Source organism: Myxine glutinosa, chromosome 13 (assembly GCF_964187855.1).
Source record: "Myxine glutinosa chromosome 13, kmMyxGlut1.1, whole genome shotgun sequence".
Lineage (NCBI taxonomy): Eukaryota > Metazoa > Chordata > Myxini > Myxiniformes > Myxinidae > Myxine > Myxine glutinosa.
In genome coordinates, this window is record NC_136273.1 from 3,948,393 (window position 1) to 3,969,380 (window position 20,988).

The 20,988-nt window shown below is 44.2% G+C and overlaps 1 protein-coding gene across 4 annotated transcripts in view; it reads left to right on the top strand.

Moving 5' to 3' along the window:
* The first annotated feature begins 339 nt into the window (after window positions 1-339).
* Window positions 340-20,988, top strand: part of LOC137438516 (homeotic protein female sterile) — a 169,480-nt gene continuing 148,831 nt past the window's right edge. For 2 of the 4 annotated variants that reach the window (XM_068133622.2, XM_068133625.2), the window contains exons 1-5: window positions 340-460; window positions 4,988-5,443; window positions 6,166-6,303; window positions 16,406-16,544; window positions 16,801-16,973. In XM_068133622.2, the coding sequence (XP_067989723.2) occupies window positions 5,243-5,443; window positions 6,166-6,303; window positions 16,406-16,544; window positions 16,801-16,973 (651 nt within the window). In that variant the 5' untranslated portion in view covers window positions 340-460; window positions 4,988-5,242. The other 2 variants (XM_068133624.2, XM_068133623.2) reach the window with 2 other exon arrangements.

A 20,988-nucleotide genomic window follows, 5' to 3' on the forward strand; every position in this document is an offset into this window, starting at 1 on the left:
GACGGTGTATGTTTCCACCTTCGAATATACGTTGTTTACTAAATCGTAGTTTTTTGAATATTTTGGGAATACACGCTGTACGTGTTTAGAGAATGATATTCGCCAGATAAAGCGATTCGTAAATCCAGATATTTTCCGAAGATTCCGTTATTTTAAAACAGGATTTCCGGAAGTGGATCTCACTGGCGCATCGATGCAAAGCAAAACACGAAATTAATTTATGACAATTGCATAGATTACAGTTGAATTAGACACAGGTCACCCGCGTTTAATTATCGTCAGCAAACGAGACATAATGGAGAAACATATCGATGGTGCAAAAAGAACATTCACGGCGTTATACAAAGAAGAAGAAGAAGAAGCGTCGTCACGTGACGCTGTTTGGCGAATAGACGTGCGCAGCGCGACCGCCCTTGCAGCGAACTCACCGAACTGAAGCCGTGAGGCTGTGATTCCAGCCGTAAGTAAGGCCGCTCCGTGCACTCCTTGTGAGAGGCCTTTTCACAATTCTGTTGTCGCTATTATTGCGGCGCACAATCTCATGTCTCGACGTTTTGCTCGCCTTGTGCTCACTATGCGCCGTTGCGGTCGGAAAGCCTCGGGCACGGCCCGCCCGCCATTTTCCTCGTCCTGCCAGATATTGAGGCCCGTCCGCCGTCCGTGCTAATGCTGCCTTCGGCCCGTGCTGGCGTCGCCCACACGCCGTTTAAAGTAAGCCGAGAGCGGCGGACCGATCTGTGGCGGTCGCGTGTTGAACGGGGACGTCGGTGGTGCCGTTAACCGGACATTTCCAGGCCGGGCGAGGCGAGCCTCGGATAGTCTTCCCGGCCGCTTGGGCCTTTCCGTTCCCTGCTTTGAATTGCTACTTGCTTCCTTAAACGCTGCTGCACACAACAACATTACCTGCTTGGAGGGAATTAGCTATTAAAGTGTTCAATCGAAACACCTTTCACATGTTAATTTAACCGCTCTTGGTCACTAACCGCACAAACACTTAAAAAAAAAAAATGTCTCCGGAAACGATTCTTTTCTCCAAAGGGACATTTTCAGTGCGTCTCAAAACGTGCTGCTTTAACAGAGGTTTCCCAATATTTATTTGGACAATTTAAAAAGGGGGAAACTCCTGCATGCCCAATAAAGTATTCCTGATATCGTGGGAGATTGTGCAGCAACCTCGCACATGTTTCCGTTTATCTCAAGATCAATTAGAGGATTTTGCAATCATCGGACATGCTTGAGGTCTAAGGGTCGGAACGCAGCACGTGTCCCAAAATACAGCACGTGCCTGTTGCGTTGGTTGCATCACTTCTGGAGGTGCATATCTGCTGCCGATACGTCACTGGTCGTGCCAACCACGTTTCTTTTGCCATTCTTACGTCCCGGTCAATCCCCCCCGCCCCCTCGACCCGCCCCGCCCCGCCCCCTCGACCCGACCCCCCCGCCTCCTCGACCCGTCCCGCCCCCTCGACCCGACCCCCCCCCCCGCCTCCTCGACCCGTCCCGCCCCCTCTTTCTTCCCCCATCCCTCTCCCAATGTCTCATTTTTCTGAAGTCTGGATGTCCTTGCAGTTGCACCATCGCACTTTGAAAGAAACATTGCCTCCCACCCACCAAGGTGTGTGTGTGTGTGTGTGTGTGTGTGTGTGTGTGTGTGTGTGTGTGTGTGTGTGTGTGTGTGTGTGTGTGTGTGTGTGTGTGTGTGTGTGTGTGTGTGTGTGTGTGTGTGTGTGTGTGTGTGTGTGTGTGTGTGTGTGAGAGAGATATGATATAATAATATACCATATAATAATTAAATATACTACAAATCAATGTTGCTAGGAATCGGTGGTTGCTAGGATACGGCAGCATGCCGAAAACCGTTATAAATGACAGTTTGATCGAGAGGTAGGTGGTGTGGTCATGCTGCTGGTTGGTAAATTGATGTATTTAAGGGTAAGATGTGAATGATTTAATGATATTATCATATTATAGAGTGTGTAAGGAAAGTTATAAATATATGATAACATATTAAATCCTATTGCGAGTAAAGTTGGAATAAGTGTTGGTGCATCGATGGGTTGACTGACTGCCTGGACGCCACCGAGGTTGTGGATCCACTGATTTACCATCTATTGATGTGGATCCATGATCGAGGTTGTGGATCCGCCGTTTGTAGAGCTCCTGGGCTGAAAGGATCGGAACCTCGAGGAGGAACGGTGCCCAGCTGATGATCCATGCAGTCGGGAAACTAGTCAGTTGCTTACGGGTTAAAGTTCTTGCTTTAGGTGGAGAAACTATGTTTGAGGTTTACAATTTAAATAAAGTTGAATATTGGATGTTGTAAAATTAACATCATTTGCAACAATCCTTTAAATTATTTATATTTAAGTTTAGGAACAACCGATACTGTACAATTAAGTGTATGTGTGTGTGTGTGTGTGTGTGTGTGTGTGTGTGTGTGTGTGTGTGTGTGTGTGTGTGTGTGTGTGTGTGTGTGTGTGTGTGTGTGTGTGTGTGTGTGTGTGTGTGTGTGTGTGTGTGTGTGTGTGTGTGTGTGTGTGTGTGTGTGTGTGTGTGTGTGTGTGTGTGTGTGTGTGTGTGTGTGTGTGTGTGTGTGTGTGTGTGTGTGTGTGTGTGTGTGTGTGTGTGTGTGTTGTGTTTTTGTGTGTTTTTTTTTAGTTTTTTTTTTAGTGTTAATGTTAGTGTTACATCCACCTCTGCTTCAGCAAGGGATCATGATTCGTGGACCACTTTGTGAAGTTTTCTTATTCTCAAAGTTTTGTTCCGAGGGATCTTTTGAGGATCGTCACCAAGCCTTGGACAGCCTCCAATTGCAGTTAATTTCTTCATCATTCCCGTTGCTCCAATAAATCACTGGTATAATGTCGGCACTCTTCATCTTCCAGGATTTGTTCACTTCATTTTTGAGGGCTTGGTATTTGGTCATTTTCTTGGTTTCTGCGTTATTTAAGCCAAAATAGCCGGGGACTGACACCTCAATTAGCAATGCCTTCTTTTCTTTTTTGTACCTCAGTACTATATCCGGTCGCAATGCTTTGTTTTTCATGTTCACGCTTGATAGGATCATGAGGTCATACGTGAGCATCATGTCCTTGTTTTCACGGATTATCTAGACCACCATTTGGCAAGTGGCGCTGGATTGTGAGCCACGTAAAAATTTAATGGGGAAAAATGTTGTTGGTTTTGAAATATAAAACTTAAGCTCATCGAAATAGCAAGATAACAGAAGGTTAGCATGGTAACAGGTAGATTCAAAAAGTAAAGGAATTGACAAACAGGAAGAGAGGACATGGGATGGGGAGGAATCAGTATCTTGCAAGTAAGAGCGTTTGATTGGGTCGAGTTAATGGAGTAGGAAAGATTGCTGGTAGGGATGGTGGACCACATTAGAGGGTGTTGTACTGCTACCAACTTGAATCTCTGGAGGGAAGAACTGGATTGAAAGGCAGGTGCACAAATCGGAGGATGATGATGACCACTTCTCTTGCACCGTGACGATGCATCAGGCTGCTGAAGCAGTTTCCTTGGCTATTGGGCACAATCCTGCACTCCGACGCAGGATACCCTGGATGACCCATTCATTCTAGCAAGCTGGCACTCATTTTGCCGACCTCCGAAGGATGACGAGCTGAACCTGGTGTTAATTCAACGACATGACGGGGTTTGAACTCAGGACCTTGCGATCTCAAGCCGGCCACCTTAACCGTTAAGCCAACACCAGCCTTACAAATGGGAGGAAACAGAAATATGTGAGTGGAGGCAAGCCTGTATTTTTGAAGAATATTCAGGTGAGAGGTACTGTACCGGAAGAACATGCACATCCTGGAAGAACTGGGAAGGTTGAGCTGGCTGAGGGAGTAGATGGAGCAAGACTGGAGGAGATGCAGTTAAAAACAAAACAAAACAAAACAGAGGCCACCATTCTGTCTGTGATGGGAGAGCAACAGGCTTTGTGCTTCTGCCTCATTGTGGGAGATGCAAATACTAATGAGAGATGCAGATTCAACAGAAACCAGGAGAAAGCGATGTGATGCAGTTGTGCTCGCCTATACGGAACATCAATACTCCATTGAGATATGGACACAGACCTCATAGGCCGTGAGTACTGGTTGTTCAACGAATGACAGTCTACGGAGGATGCCTATTCTCTCGCTGGCTTTGGAGGCCAGCCTCGATATACACGGCTCACAACAAGTTGGGGATATCGGCAGGTTCTTCGGCGTGGTTGATTTTGTGTATTAATTATGTTGAAAAAAGTTGTTGGTCCTAATTCTATGGTTATTAATGAGTGAAAAAACACAGCATTCTTGATTTCAATACCATAACCCTAACCCCTATAAAAAACATAAACTCACTCCCACAATATCCCGAACTTATTGTGAGTAGTGTATGGTCAACCCAGGAGAGATTAAAGTACTGATCCTCTTCTCGTGGCAAACTATGTACCATGGACATAGATACGTTAACGATCCTTCATAAGTGACAGGGTTAAACGGAACTATTTTCCAGGGTTCAAAGAGGTGTCCTAGTTTGATCTTGATCCAGTTTCTAACTTTGAAACCTTCTGTCCACCTCCATTTACTCCTTTTGCTTTGACGAAGAGCTAATGCGGTAAACATTCATCAACTTTTTGTTGATAAAATCCAGTTTTAGTGTGAGCCTGGGTGCCACGAGTTCTGAATGCACGAGACGTATTCACAACGGTGGCTCTGATGTTATGTTTGCGATTTGGGCCATTCATACGTCGCTTTAATAGCACCAGCAGTATGTCCAGGGTAGAATGCGCAAAAATATGTGAAATGAGGATGCTGGGGAAAAGACCATTTTCATTGTTATTACTCATTATGGTGCTAACCTGATTATTCTGTTCAATATTATGATTATTAGGATTCCAACGGCACATGATTGCATCCGATGTTACTTGTAACATATGTTGGAGTTTGTTTCGTATTTAATTTTTTTTTATCCTCCCTTCTCATCAACTCAGAGCAGCTGTCGAGGCTTTGGTTATGGATTAGGCTCAACAACCAGCTGAAACGTGGCTGAGACCAAGACCTTCGTCATCACCACCCCCTCTCCCCCATCAACTCTGCCCCCTATTTCCACTGTGGACCCTTCGATCCAGCACCGTGACGTCGGCCAGCCCGTTGCTGCCGTGGCGCACGGCGGGGCACGACGTTCGTCCCTCCCCCCCCCTTCCCCACCCGGGCCCCCTCCGACTACCCGGGCTCAGGCCAGCAACATGGCAACTTCGCCTTCGCAGCCACAGCAGCAGCAGCCTTTGTGCAACCCAATGCCACCTGAAACGTTGAACCCCAACAAGCCGGGACGTCTAACTAACCAATTACAGTTTCTGCAGAAGGTCGTCATGAAGGTGCTTTGGAAGCACCAGTTTGCTTGGCCTTTCCATCACCCAGTGGATGCAGCCAAGCTCAACTTGCCGGTATGTCTTGCTGTGGTTATGCCCGCACTGTATTTCTACCTTCTAATTACGAGTAAAAGTGACCAACCAATTTGGATGGAAAGTATGCCTCTTCTCATTGTTTTAGCAGAAACCTATTTGAGCTTACCTGAAAAATATTTGGAGAACAGGGCCGGCAGGATAGCCCAGAGTAAAGATGCGTGTACTCACCTCTTGATTGTCTAGCCTGGGTTTGAATCCCGACCCAGCTATAAACTGTCATCCCGGTGTATCACAGCCAGGGCGAGGCATCGATGTGTGTGCGCCGTCTCTCGGATGGACGTTAACCTGGGTGTCCCATCTGCCGGCATTAGTTGGTGGATGTTAAAGATCCCACGGTGTCCTTCACAAAGAGTAGGCGAGTTATTGCTGGTCCCTGAACAAATTACTAATTCCTTCATCCTCTGTCGAGTATCTTCCCTTGGAGTGGTGACTCATCGAAGATTGTAAGCAAAGAAACTGCTTTGGCAGAACTGACTTTGTGTGCAGAGTGTGGTACAAGAATGAAAAATGAATTTGAGAAACCCCACTTAATGTGAGCTTTCCTCTTTTAATACAAAAAGTCGAGGCTCATGGAGGAGTAAAAAAAACAAAAAAAACTCCTTTATCATTAGCATATGTTTCTTGCTTTTAGTTAAGAGTATTTCTGTCATTATGCCAATTGGTATCCAGGCTGAAAATTTTGTGGGTATGGTCTGTTCTAGGATTACTACCAGATAATCAAAAACCCCTTGGATATGTTAACCATCAAGAAACGTTTGGAATCTAACTACTACTGGACGGCAGTGGAATGCATTCAAGATTTTAGCACCATGTTTACCAACTGCTACATCTACAACAGGGTGAGCCATTTTGGTTGAGTGTGAACCAGAATTTTGTCTAACCAGTAGTGCCAATTGTCATTGCCACGTAACCCTTGTTAAGACTTGCTGAGACTCGAGAGTTCATTGAACACCATACCCGCCACAGCCTTGCCAATAAAGGACATGAGTGGTGTCTTCGAGGGGCAATTCTGATTGGGCAAGATGATGTAAAACGCTGTAATATTTTGTCCAATTAATGCTAAACAAAAGGTTTTTGTAAGTGCCAAAAAGGCTATTTGTGTTCTTCTGTTCAAGTATATAATTCATTCTTGCGTAAAATGCCAGGGGCATAGACAAGTTCCCTTTATATAAGGGTATGTGCCATGTGGCAAACAATAGAAAAGAAGGGACATTCCATAGCTTGCAGAAAATGCCAAAAAAAGAAGAAAAGAAAGGACATTCAAAAAATCTGGTGTGCATGCTGGACTACCCTTGTGTTCTTAGGAGGAACCATGTAATGCTCTAGAAAAGTTCATATAAAGGGGCGCCCTTCATCTATAGGTTAAAACTCATCAGTACGAAGTTTTCTGTGTACCTTAAAAATGAAAACACAAAAGATAATGTGCATGTATGTAAAATCTGATTTGTTAAAAAGAATTAATTAAAGTGTGCATGTACTATGTACCAACCAATTGCAGACATGTTGGGTGTGATGTATTCTTCGGGACAAGCGTTGGAAAAGGGCGAATTGTGTTGGGTTTGAATCCCGACCCAGCTATAAACCGTCATCCTGGTCTTTCACAGGCAGGGTGATTCATCAATATGTGTGCCGTCCCTTGGATGGACGTTAAAACTGGCTGTTCCATCTGCCGGCATTAGTTGGTGGACATCAAAGTCCTTCATGAAGAGTAGGTGAGCTCTCACTGGCACCCTGAACAAATTACAAATTCCTGCCCTAAGCTAGGTCGAACGTCATGTCTTGCCAACTGGTTCATGAAAGACCTCAACCCAGCAAACGTTCCCCCAGACAACCCCACAAGTACGTGGGAATAATTTTGGTCCTTAAAGAAGAAGAAGAAGTATATTGTTATTATTATTATAGTGTAATTACTACCTCCACCACCAAAGCCTGGTGTTGGGCTAGCGGCTAGGGTGCCAGCTTAGGATCCTAGGATCGGGTTCGAATCCCGGTCGATCGCTGAATTAACGCCAGTGGGTTGACTCAGCCTGTCATCCTTCCGAGGTCGGCTAATTGAGTACCAGTTCACTGGTAATTCCCTGTTTGTCGTAAAAGGCGACAAAAAGGGTTGGCGGCAGGAAGGGCATCCGGCCGTAAAACATTGCTTCAAAAAGGGGACCGAAAAACAACAACAACCACGGTGCCCGAAAAAGGCCAACCCCCGCTTGCGGGGAAAAATGGCCTCTAAAGGTGTTTTTTGTTTGTTTGTTTTTTACTACCTCCACCACCAAAGGTGGGCAGAGGTTATGTTTTCACCCCTGTCTGTCTGTCTGTCTGTGAACAGGATAGCTCAAATCGTTTTGGATGTGTGATGTGTGTGACAAATATTTTTGGACAGATTAGGTTTGGGACAAGGATGAATTTACCCAGGGGGCCAAACCCCAAAATTTTCGGAAAGCAGACATGGGCTGTTGTAAAAGGTTGTGCCCCAGAAATCATATCTACATGTGCCTAGGAACACAATCTAGGTCAACAACCTTGCCAACAAGCTGCTGGAAATTTGTAAGAGGCACACAAATGTTGCGCATCTTTCATCATCATCATCATCATCGTCATCATCATCTTTGCGCATCCCTACTTTGTGCAGGGCCCAATATAGCTGCAATTTCATGCACAGGCAAATAGTTTGACTGGGTAGTTCGAATCCACAGTTCAGGCAGATCCTTCAACAGAGTTGCAGCATAGTACACACTTGAAACAATGATATCAGTATCATTGGCATAGATGATAACAGCTGGGCTGAGACTGCTGAAGTGACGGGCTTTGTATAAAGCCATTTGGTGCGAGCATTTGTGTTGAGTGTTATGCCATCAAGACCACTGTCTTCCTTAGCGTCAGCATTATAAGTTTGCTCTAAAAGCATATCAGGAGATACACCATTATGGCTCCCATCTGCTCTCCGACCAACAAATGCTCCATTCATCATAGCTTCATGCACCTCTGGAGCTGTGTCGTGTAGTGTTTTCATTTCAGACAAGTAGAGTGGCAATGACTGCTGACCATATTTGTAATGCCCTGCAGCTGTTAAATAGGGAAGCATTCGAGCTGATTCACACAAATGCCCTCGCCAATTACCTTCCCGTTGGTGGTAGATGAAGCGGAATAATACATCTGACATCTCAAGGAAGTTGAGCCAGAATACAGCAGTTGGTAAGGTGGTGAGAGTCTCCTGGAATTTCAGCAGGTGTTGCTGAAGTGCTACAAGCTGTGAGTGGCATTCTTGGATGGACTTCAATTGTTCAGTTGCATCTATAGACGTATCGAACTGCTTCTTCAGTGCTGCCTCAATGGCATCTATCCATAGTCGGGTGTCTTCCTCTGATATCCAGCTTTCAAATGCTTCCCAATACAGATGCCATACAGCTTCATTCAGGATTTTAATGGCATGCATAGACTGGTAATAGTCTGCTTTCTCTCCAAAGATCTTCTTAGCTGTCCCTTCTTGGCACATTCCTGCTGTTACAAGAAGATCTTCCACACCAGAGTCCCTCATAATCGTACAGACTGCTTTTAAGTAGTTATGAGCCTGGTGGAAGCCTCCCAAAAGCAGGATTACCTTGGAAAACTCATCTTTGTGTTTGTCCCTGATGGCCACTGCAAGTTCATATGTGGCCTGGTCTCCAGTGATGACAGTCCATGTATCTCCAAGTGCATGTGATTTTGTACAAGCCGTGTCATCTCTTCCTTTAGCACAGCAGGATCCGTTGGTGAAGCAGGTATGAGAGGGAGGTATGCAATCCGGCTGGCCTTGTGGTGTGGGAGTAACTGTGCACAGAATGCTGAAAAACCAGGGAGATCAGGATCCCCTTCATATGGCACATGCAGCAGTTGTGAAGTTTTCACTTGTCTTCCAAGTCTCCAGAAGAGCAGCATTTCTTCGGCTGTCTCATCAGATGCAGTTTCCAAACTGTTAACATCATCAATGTTGCAAAGTGATCTCGAATTCCTTCTGTCACTGGCTGAAATGTGACAGTTAGGGATATTTGTTTCAGAAACACCTGAAAGGGTCTTTTTCCTGCTTAAAGATGAAGTAGGAAGACTAATATTGTCAGGATGAGTGATGAGGGTACTACTCATGACAGGATTCTCAATTATAATGGCTGTGGTGGCATTGAAAGTCCCACCTTCTAATGTGTTTTTCTTCCAATCCAGGTTGTCCATTGCATAAACATGTAAACTTGCATGATTATGCACCATAGCTTCTGGGACAAACACCCCATTCTCCTCAACCTGTTGCATGATGTTGATGGTTTTTGTTGTCAGTTGGCGCTGCAACGTGTCATAATTGATTCCTAGGCCAAGTCTATTGTTCAGAGTGATCAGTGACTTGCTACGTGTCTGGTTATACACATAGTAAGCTGTAGCTACACTCAAAGGAGTTGGCACTGCTGCTACATGTTGCATAAGTTGCTGCGATATTACAAGTGCTTTCTCCCTAATTGCCGGATGAAGTAATGATGAATCTGAAATATGGGATCCAGACTCTTGGTGCTTTTTCCCTGCTTTGTCAGAGAGCAGCATGGTTGTGAAATCAAATAAAGTTTGTGGAACAATTCTTTCAGCAGCTGCAAAAGAAATTTCAGTAAACTGCTCTGATTTTTGTTCTTTTTTGCACTGCTTAATATCAGCTCTCAGAATTTTAGCTGCACAATGCATTATTTGCTGTTTTTCATCAATCTGATTCTTGGCCTCTAACAACCTCAGTTTTTCTAGAGCATCTCCTAGTGGTATGGAGGAAGCACAGATAAAGCCAGCGCCAGTGCTTTGGTTGATAATTGAAATGCGCTTGCCAAACCATTGTTGCAATTTCCACTTCAAAGTTATTGATCGATACGAGTCTGCAGTTTTGACATCTAGCTCTCGAAGAATTGCCCGATACTGATCCCGAAGATTTTTCATAAAAAAGCCACGCTTATTTTGGAAGAGTGATGTCTCAAGCTGTTCGACTAATCTTTCAAATGCAACATCATAGAGATTTTGTGTTGGACTGATAGTGGGGATGCGTCTAGCTTTAAAAGTATTCATGCAGGGTGTATGGTAGCAGATGTCATTGGCAACCATATCAAAGCCTTGACCAATTAGCCTTTGCAAGATATCTTGTCTCTTCAGCTTTTTGGCTTGATCAAGGATTGCATGTTGGCTGGTTGTAGTAGACACTTTACAGGTGGGCTCTTTCCCTCTATACCATGTCTTATTACAGATGACACAAGTGTTCTTGGCTTCAAATCCTGATGTGGATTGTCTTGTGGTATGAGACCCAAGAGATGAAGTTTTCATAGGGTCATCAGCCGCTGGTGGTTGCCCTCCTAGATTCCTTTTTTCTGCCAGTTTGTAACTTTTTTCATTCAGGTACCAGTTCCTGCATTTTACATGCCATTTAGGGGAATTTTGTCCAACCCAGTTTTCTTGGGTAATGTCACTTTGTAATCTTCTGTGAATATGATCCCGTCGACAGGACATAGCCACAAGAAGCTTTTCTGTTGATATCACCTGGACATTATTAAGTCCTTTCATTGATGGTTCTTGACATATTAGACATCTGCCATAGTCTGTGTTCCAGCCATCCTCCCGCCTTTTCTTTGGTTGTTCCAGTAACAGTGCCTCTTGAACCAGCCTCTTCCCAGCTTGACTGGTCATTTTTCTCCCGGCTGTGTTATCTGAAACACAAACTAATTCATTAGACATTGTAGTTAAAAGTGCAAAGGAGTATATATATTAAGAACACAACTTCACTTGGAGCAAATCTCATCCAGAAGTGCATGTTGATATTATTTCACACTTGTCTGAAAATGAGTAAATATTAAATCATTCATAAAAATCAGCCATACAGCAAAACTCTGTCAGCTGTGCACCTTGATCCTGTATGGGGAAATCATAATAGCAGTAAATTTACATATGTAGCTTGTTTGAGTCATTAATATCTGATATTTCTTTGATATAGAGCAGAAAAAGCCACTGCTGCTGATAACCAAAAAACGCACCTAGAGTGGTATTTGAGTTAGATCACATATAGGGTGATACTACATTTCCAGCAGCTTGTTGGCGAGGTTGTTGACCTAGGTTGTGTTCCTAGGCATGTGTAGATATGATTTCTGGGGCACAACCTTTTACAACAGCCCATGTCTGGTAAACCCCCTTGGCCACCTGGGTAATTGGTGAGATTTTGGTAAAGGTCTGAATCGGGATCCAGATACTAGAACTTTTAAAGTGATTCTTTACCATTGAGTGATCGAGCCAAAAACGATGTACAGCACAATATTTCACCAAGTTATAGACTTATTCGGAAGAATTGGGGTGGACAGGTTGGGTGTGCGACAAGGAAGAATTGATTCGATTTTGGTTGAGATCTGGATCAGATATAAGATTTTACTAATTTGTGAATTGATTCTTCACCATTTAGAGATGGGGCCAAAACTATATATAGCACAATATCGTCGTATTCATGCAGTAGCATGTTATCTTCTTGGGCCCAATATGTTCCACCAGATCAGGCATTGCATGGCGGAGGTATTTGCTCTAAAGAGTGCCCTGCTGGTCTACTCATATAATTAGGATGAGAGTACACTGTTGTCTACTACTATCTTTATCCTTCATGCAATTTATGTACAAGTTAATCGATGAACCTGAGATGAATGTTTAAAAATATCACACCCTTGTCCGAAAGGAGCGGTTCAGCTGGCATTTTAATATGAAATAGGCAAAGCCTAAAAACGAACCAACCCCTTTCGAATTACCCTTTATAATTACCCTGTATAACCCTTTAGAATTACCCTTTATAACCATTTAGAATTACCCTTTATAACCACTTAGAATTACCAGTTATAACCCTTTAGAATTACCCTTTCTAACCCTGTAGAATTACCAGTTATAACCCTTTAGAATTACCCTTTCTAACCCTCGAGAATTACCCGTTATAACCCTTTAGAATTACCCTGTACAACCCTTTATAATTACCCTTTATAACCCTTCAGAATTTTGCTTTAGAACCCTTTAGAATTACCCTTTATAACCCCTCTAGAATCAATTATAATTACCCTTCAAAACTTTTTAGAATTACTGTTTAGAACCTTCTGGAATTACACTTTAGAACCCTTCAGAATTAAACACTGGGGTTAGAAAAGTGGTTCTTCATTTTTTGACGGGCATTTAGGGGCAGATGGCCTGAAGGAAGAACATTGCCAAATATTGAAGCAGCTTTACCACTTGAAACGAATAGAAAATTTTGGAACTCGAATAGGAGCCTTTTTCCCCCTTTTTTTTTTTAGTGTTTCATCTTTGACTCTCAAAACGTGCAACAGGGCTTAAGTCGAAAAATTAAACGCGAAAACCCCAATGCTTCCCACCTAAAGCAAAGTTGAAGTATGGCAAAAAGTTTCATCATGAATGACCCAATATCAGACCTTGAGTTTAAATAATCTTCAGTTTTGACCCCTGTGACCAGAAGCCTTCATCCCCTTACCCCCGGGAATGAACTGTGGGTCAAATGCAAAACATTGTTACATATTGCATGTGTTCCCCAATGTTGATTACATAATATACAAAGTATTGTTTGAAAATGTGCCCATAATTGCATTTTTCAGTATCTGGCCTTTTGACCCTTTTTGAGGGTGCGGGGCCAAAAATGATACTGCTCTCGCACCTTCAAGCCATGTGTTGATCATAACTACCAAGTTTGGTGAAATTCTGCCCAATCATTTCGGGGCAGATGGCCTGAAGGACCGACAGATGCGATTGCAATATCCCGCCCATTTTTCTTTTTTTTTCTTTCAAAAAGCATGGGGATAATTAATTCTGTAGAACGGTATGTAGAACATCAAACAGGTCAATATGATCCTCACAACTGCAGCTACCAAATACATTCCAAAGGGCAATATCAAAAAATACAATCCCAACTACTCATCAGCCTGGTGTTGGCTTAGCGGTCAGGGTGCCGGCTTGGGATCCTAGGATCTTGGGTTCGAATCCCGGTCGATCGCTGAATTAACGCCAGGGGGGTTGACTCAGCCTGTCATCCTTCCGAGGTCGGCAAATTGAGTACCAGCTTGCTGGGATGAATGATCCCGGTGCGTACCCCGGTTTAGAATAGGTACACCGTATCCCTGCGCACCTAAGAGCGTGACCAAGGGTTGGCGTCAGGAAGGGCATCCCGCCATAAAAACATTGCCTCAAACAGGGAACCATGATTGTCATGGGGCCCGCAAGGCTAACCCCCGCTCTAGTGGGGAAAATAGCCTTAAAACGGTCATTCATTCATTCATTCAACTACTCATCAGAAGTAGTACACCTTGTCAAACAGCGAGACAATCTAAAATACAACACACCAACACACCACCAGACATTGTGGAAATGATTCAAACAATAAACACAGAAATCAACAACAAAATACTCGTGAAAAAACACAAAACTGGCACTCCTTTCTACACACACTAAACCACTCAACCACGAACATGCACTTGTACAAAATGATAAACAGCATGAATAACTCCAACAGCGGCATAACATCCTCACATGCAGCCATAACTACCACAGAGAGCATACCATTATATACCACCCTAACAGCATCATACGCAGACGATATAACCATCACCTCTACTCATAGCAACATCAGCACCGTGACAGCACAACTTCAACCCTTCCTCAACACCCTACAAACCTTGCTCACCATCAATACACTAAAAGTAGCCCCCTCAAAATCACCAATCCCTCTCCTAACAAATTACACCAAGGAACATCACGCTCCACCACATCATACTGAACAACATACCTATTCCACACACGAACCAAACAAAAATATTCGGCGTCACTTTTAACACATGCGTGTCATTTTTATTTATTTTTTTTTTTTTTTGTATACAAGATCGAGGCTCGTGAAAGAGCGAACATTAATCACACAGAAAGACAAACCGACACATAAAACATATAACATAGGGAGCGGTAGACAAGATGGGGAGAGAGGGGGAAGGACACAAACACAACATTTGAGAGCAGGGACCGAGAGACATGGAGACATCGAGAGATCTGAGAGAGGGCGAGGGCTTTGGGGGGGGCGTGGGAAGGGGGCAGTGGGAGAGGTATAAAACATATGGACACTGCCAGGACTTCCAGGAAAGAAGTTGGAATTTCAAACAAGGTGGATCTGGGGTGAATTAGCGGGGGTAGAAAAGATCAAGGTTTTGGATGGGGGAAGATAAGAGATGGTGGTGAACAGCTGTTTTAAAGACCTGGAGGGAGGAGTGGGATTGAAGGGAGTGAGGGAGTTTGTTCCAGAGGCGGGAGAAAAGAGGAATGAAAGAGTGAAGGTGAGCGGAGAGCCGAGATTTCGGCAGTTTAACCATCAGAGGGTTGCTGGCAGATCTTGTGCGACCTGTAGGAATATTTGGGGGACAGAGCACAGAGAGAGCTGGGGGTGCAAGGCCGGAGAGGAGTCGGTAGAAGACAGAAAGACCACCTACCTGCCTGCGGTGAGTGAGTGAAAGGCCCTCAGAGATAGCTTCATCGCGGGAGATTCCAATAATTCTGAAAGCTTTGGTTTCAACAGCGTGAAGCCGAGCTAGGTGTGAGGCAGGAGCACCGGCCCATAGGGGAGAACAGTATTCCATTGAGCTGCGGATGAAAGCCTTGTATGTGGTGAGGAGCTCAGGTGTGCCGAGGAAGGACTTCGCACGACGGAGGATGCCCAGTCGGCGACTGGCTTTGGAGGCCAGCTTGGAAATGTGGTTTTCCCAAGAAAGATCATGGCAGATAGTGAGACCCAAAATCTTGAGCGACAGAACTTCTTGGAGAGGATTGTTGAGAAAGTAGATGGGAGGGTTGTCCAGTCGATCTTTTCGGAGAGACATAGTAAGAGTGTGAGATTTGTCAGGATTGAAAGACATGTTCCACTTGTTTGACCAGTCTGTGATTTTGTCCAGGTCTTCAGAGAGTGAGGAGGCAGCAGACTGCCGATCTGAGGGAAGAGGAATGGAGCGGCAGAGAGTGGAGTCATCAGCAAAGAGATAGAGAGGATTTTCGAGAGAGTCAGAGAGATCATTGATGAAGACCAGAAAAAGCACGGGGCCCAGAACACTGCCTTGGGGAACTCCAGCCTGAACAGGAAGAGGAGATGAGAGAAACCCATTCAGGGCCACACGTTGACGACGACTAGAGAGGAAGTCCGCCAGCCATGCGTGGAGATTTCCATGGATACCAAAGGAGGAGAGTTTGGTGAGCAGAGCGGGGTGCCAGACCGTGTCGAAGGCACGTGATATGTCGAGGGAGACAGCTCTAATTTCCTGTTTGGCATTGAGGACCTCCATCCATTGTTGAGACAGCAGAAGCAGCATGTCCAGAGTAGAGTGACCTGGTCTGAAACCAAATTGATGATCAGAGATCAAGCCATTGGAGAAGAGGAAAGATTTCATATCAGAAGCAATGATGGATTCCATGACTTTGCTGATAATTGGGAGAAGGCTGATTGGTCTGTAGTTGCTAGGATCTGTTTTTGCACCTTTTTTGTGCAAAGCGGTGATGTTGGCTGATTTCCAAGCAGATGGCAGTTGACCTTGAGCAAAAGAGAGGGTGAAGAGAACAGAGAGAGGGTGAGATAGAGCAGCAGAGCAGGATTTTAGGACCCGTGGCTGATGCCGTCGGGTCCAGTTGCAGAATCAGAGTCGAGGGTTGACAGAAACTTTTCCACCTTGTCAGGAGGAAAGGACACGGAGTCCAGGAGCAGCAGGGTACATTCTCAGATCACATCACAAACATTAAACTAGGTCTGTTCAACCGCTGGTCTGTTCAACCAGAACTGACTGGGGCAACACAACAACAACAACTATTGACTTATTTGCTTATTGCTTTATCCCCCCCATCTCTATTCTTTCACGGAATTTTTTTATCTTAATTTTTTACATGATGTTTCTTCAGCCAAATGATGACATCGTGCTGATGGCCCAGACCGTGGAGAAGGCATTTTTGCAGAAGGTTGCTGAAATGCCTGTGGAGGAGTACGAGATAACGTCACCGGTGGCACGAGTTCCACAACGTCGTGGTCGCAAGCCTGCAGGTTTGGCTTTTCTCAAACAGACAAACAGTTTACATGCAGTTGGGAGGTGCTACCGAATTTTGGTTAGTGCTGTATATTTGTTTTGTTTCATCATAAATTTGTCATCATGAGAGTTGCATCACTTTGCCAGAAAGCATGTTTTGAGTGTATTCACAAACAGGGTTACATTCCTCTAAAATGCTATGCTAACAGTTTCTGGCCTGTGTTCTCCACTGACACTTATGTTGTGCCTTTGAAACACCTGTTATCCTTGTAGCTCTCACTGCAGCACAGCCTGTGGTTACTGCAGGTCCTGTACCACTCTCACCGCATATACCCGCAGCGCCTAGCCCCTCACAGCGACCCCCACGTGCTGCAGCAGCGGCAGCGACCCAGCAGATTGCTGCTGCGCAGACATTGCCTGCTTCGCCACTGCGCCTAGAACAGCAGGTATGTCCTTTGTTGCTTTTGATGATGTGTTAATTGTTAGACTTGTTTGTTGTCATACTAAAATATGCAATTCTCTGTCTGCCTGACCGCAATGCATTCGGTCGTTATCCAATCTCAACCAAACTTGACGGGAGGTGTAAGGGTCAAACGATAGAGGTTGTTCCGATTCCATTTCCTCCTTCTCCCCCTTTCCTCCTACCCCCTACTCTGCCTAAGGCAGACAACCGCCCTGGGCGATATCAGTGTGTGTATATTCGTGTTAAGATAGCTAATTGTGGTGTTTTACCAACGCCACTTCTAATAACAAAAATAACAACAATACCAACTAGATCGGCGCTTGGTTAATAACATACCCCCCCCCCCCCCCAACCCTCCTCCCACCAGGCTGAATAGTTTACACTTTGTATCCCACTGATAGGCCAGATCTGAATCCAGAACTGAACCAAAATGGAATCGGCTTGTTATTGTCACTTACCCAACTCATCCACTAAGTTTTGTCATAAGTCGTCCACAACATTTTGAAATATCATGGTGTATATCGTTTTGGCCCTATCACTCAATGGTGAAGAATAGAGCCACCATTAGAGGCCATTTTCCCTGCAGAGCAGAGGTTGGCCTTTTTCGGGCACCATGGTCCCCTTTTTGAAGCAATGTTTTATTATGGCCGGATGCCCTTCCAGCCGCCAACCCTGTTAGTCGCCTTTTGCGACACACAGGGAAATACCAGTGAACTGGTACTTAGTTTGCCGACCTCGGAAGGATGACAGGCTGAGTCAACCCCCCTGACGGCATGAGAAGGTTGCATTTGGTGGACAAAATGGACATAGAAGAAAACTCTCAGGGGGGCAACTGGAAATTTCCTAGAAATCTCTCGGGGGGGGGGGGGGGGGGCAACTGTAAATTTCCTACAAAACTCTCAGGGGGGCAAGTGTAAATTTCCTAGAAACCTCTCAGGGGGGCAACTGTAAATTTCCTAGAAAAGTCGCAGGGGGGGCAACTGGAAATTTCCTTAAAATAAGAGCAGCACTCGCCGACGGCGTGACATCGACCAATATATATGCCTTTACCCACATTATTACATCATTATACATACTTGCACCAAGTTTGATTTAAATTCCTTCAGCTGTTCTCAATTAAGTGTCACATTTTTACGTGACATGACCTCTGACCTTTGATGCTGAAATCTAATCAGTTCATCTTTTCATCATGATGTATACTTATACCAAATTTGGTCAAAGTCCCATCACTGGTTCACAATTTAGTGCAGTAACATAATGTTTATGCCTCTGCTGTCGAAGTCGACGGAGGCATTATGTTTTCAGGTTGTCCGTCCGGCTGTCCGTCTGTCCATGATAGGTTTTCATTTCCTCGATTCCCTTAGAACGGCTGAAGGGAGCTTGGTCAAACTTGGTGCAGGTATGTATAATGAGATAAAGATGAACTGATTAGATTTTGAGGTCAAGAAGTCAAAGGTGAGATGTCATGTTTAGTAAAAAGTATGTTGCCATGCCAACTTGTGAACAAATGATGGGATTTTGAACAAACTTGGTATAAGTATATATGATGAAAAGATGAACTGATTGGATAATGGCATCAGGAGGTCAAAGATCAGAGGTCATATCAGGTAAAAATGTGATTACTTTAGAACAACTGAAGGGATTTAAATCAAACTTGGTACATGTATGTATAATAATGTAAACATGAACAGATTACATTTTTGGGTTAAGAGGTCAAAGGTCATGTTCAGTAAAAAAAAAATCTGTTACCTCGATAACTTGTGAACTCGTGATGGGATATTGCCCCCAACTTGGTATAAGTATATATAATAATGCAAAGATTAGCTGATTATATTTTGGCATCAAAGGTGAAGAGTGAGGCGATTTTGTGATTTTGGTGAGGTCAGAGGTCATGTCCGGTAAAAATGTGTTCTTGAGAACAGCTGAATGGATTTAAATCAAACTTGGTACAAATATGTATAATGATGTAATAATGTGGGCGGAGGCATATCGGTCGACGTTGTGACGTCTAAAAGTGTCGGTCTAGTTACATTATGGGACCTTTGGCTTCTTGACCTCATAACCTCATCCGTTTATCTTTCCATCATTATACATCCATGTACCAAGTTTGACTTGGTTCCCTTCAGTCGTTCTTAAGGTATTACGGTAACGAAAACAAATTACAGATTCTGACCTTTGACATTTAGATGCCATCTAGACTAGGCCACTTTTCTCAGAAAATAACTACTGCAGGCATTTTGGGGGAAAAGTTGGTAAACTGGCTTTCCAACACAATTTTGCTTTCCTAAACACCAAAAATTTGTTTACCAAGCTCAGTTTTCAGTTGTAAGTCGTCAGGGTGCAGGACGGGTGCACAACGAGTTGTGCACCCCACCGACCACTTTCCCCAACCTCCACCCATGTGAAAGTGGTGTATTACATTTTATTTTCAGAAGCTACCAGCTCCATAATCACTGGAAACTCGTCTCCATCTTCATTTCATTCATCTTCATCTCAAGTCATCCATCTCATTTCATTCTTATTCTTCTTAGCTGGTTTGGATTGGGATACATTAATGATTTCTACATCCGTCGGTACCTGAACTACATTTGCAAGCTCCAGTGCAATACAAGTTGCTTTTTTACAACTGCATCGTTGTGTTGAGCACCCCTTTACACAGCCACATGAGATGAACTCTTCACAAATGTCTGGTACTGGTGGCAGAGACATGAGTTGTGGCTTTAGCTTATTATCCTGTAATATCTATCCATGGCCAACTGGTGAAGGCAGGTGTGAGTGGGCACACATGGCTCGTCTCCATACCATAACCTGGTAGTGAGCCCTAGGTATGTGAAATCTCACTGCATCAGATATGGGAGGAAGTGCTTCAAGAGATCTACATTTGCAAAACAGTCTTGCACGGACCTCATCACAGGTAACTATGTCATCCTGATGATACATTTTACAAATGAATTGTTCCGCAGACTTTATGGTGTCATCAGTGAGTGGGTGCTTCCCAAAGTTCGCCAGCAGATGACGATTGTTCTTGAACACTTCCCATGATGTTCTCTTGCTGTGACCTGCTATGTGAGAAACTGTGTCACACCCAGTTATTGTGTGAAAGGGAATCAGCAATTCATAGTCTTCTTGATTACAGCACCATTTGTTTCATCCATGCTTCTCAGTGTAACTTCAGCTCAAGAAGTGTCTATCCGTAAGACATCGCTATAACTTAGTGTATGCCCCGCCTTATGAAATAACTGAACCAGTTGCTTCGAGCGTGTTGTCTGGTGTGAAGTGCTAGCAAGGCCAATATGTTTTGAGGTCCACTTCTTGCCTCCAGAAGTGGTATACACTAAATCTTGACACAAACTAAGAACGCGAGACTGTACTTCAGAATCAAAGTCATCAGTACTTTCGTTGGGCATTTCAGTGTCCTCTTCTTCTGGTAATAGTTCATCACCATCATCTGTACCTGACGAGGACATGTGTTCAAAAACGTATTGTCTACCAATAAGAAGACGTATGAACATGTGCAGGCTCTCTCGTACACATGATATTGCATATTCCTCGAGGACAGACGGACCTTTTTGAGGTGGTTGTCTGAGTATATCAGATCGTAATTTCAGTGCTATGTGAACCATCGACAAGAACTTCTCATTGTTTGCCTTAAAATGTGGAACTGGAGAGATTATTTCCTCGTCATTCTGGCTTGTCATTTTGGAGATTGGTACATGGGGAAATTTGTTCGGTACCAAGACAGTTTTTCTATCACCTGGAGCTTGGTCACGTAGTACGATGAAGTCACATACATCTCTAATGTGTGTGGAAAGCTGTTCTCTAAATGTCATTCGACGGCTGACAAAATATTGTGGAACATCTACTCAAGCTTCAATAACAAGTTCACAGTAGCGATTCCACACTTCTGAAAGCTTTAGTACGTGGCCTTGACTGGCAGCATATTTCAACTCCTTGGTCAGCCAAATCATTGGTAGGTCAGTGTTCTGTGCTTCTTCCTT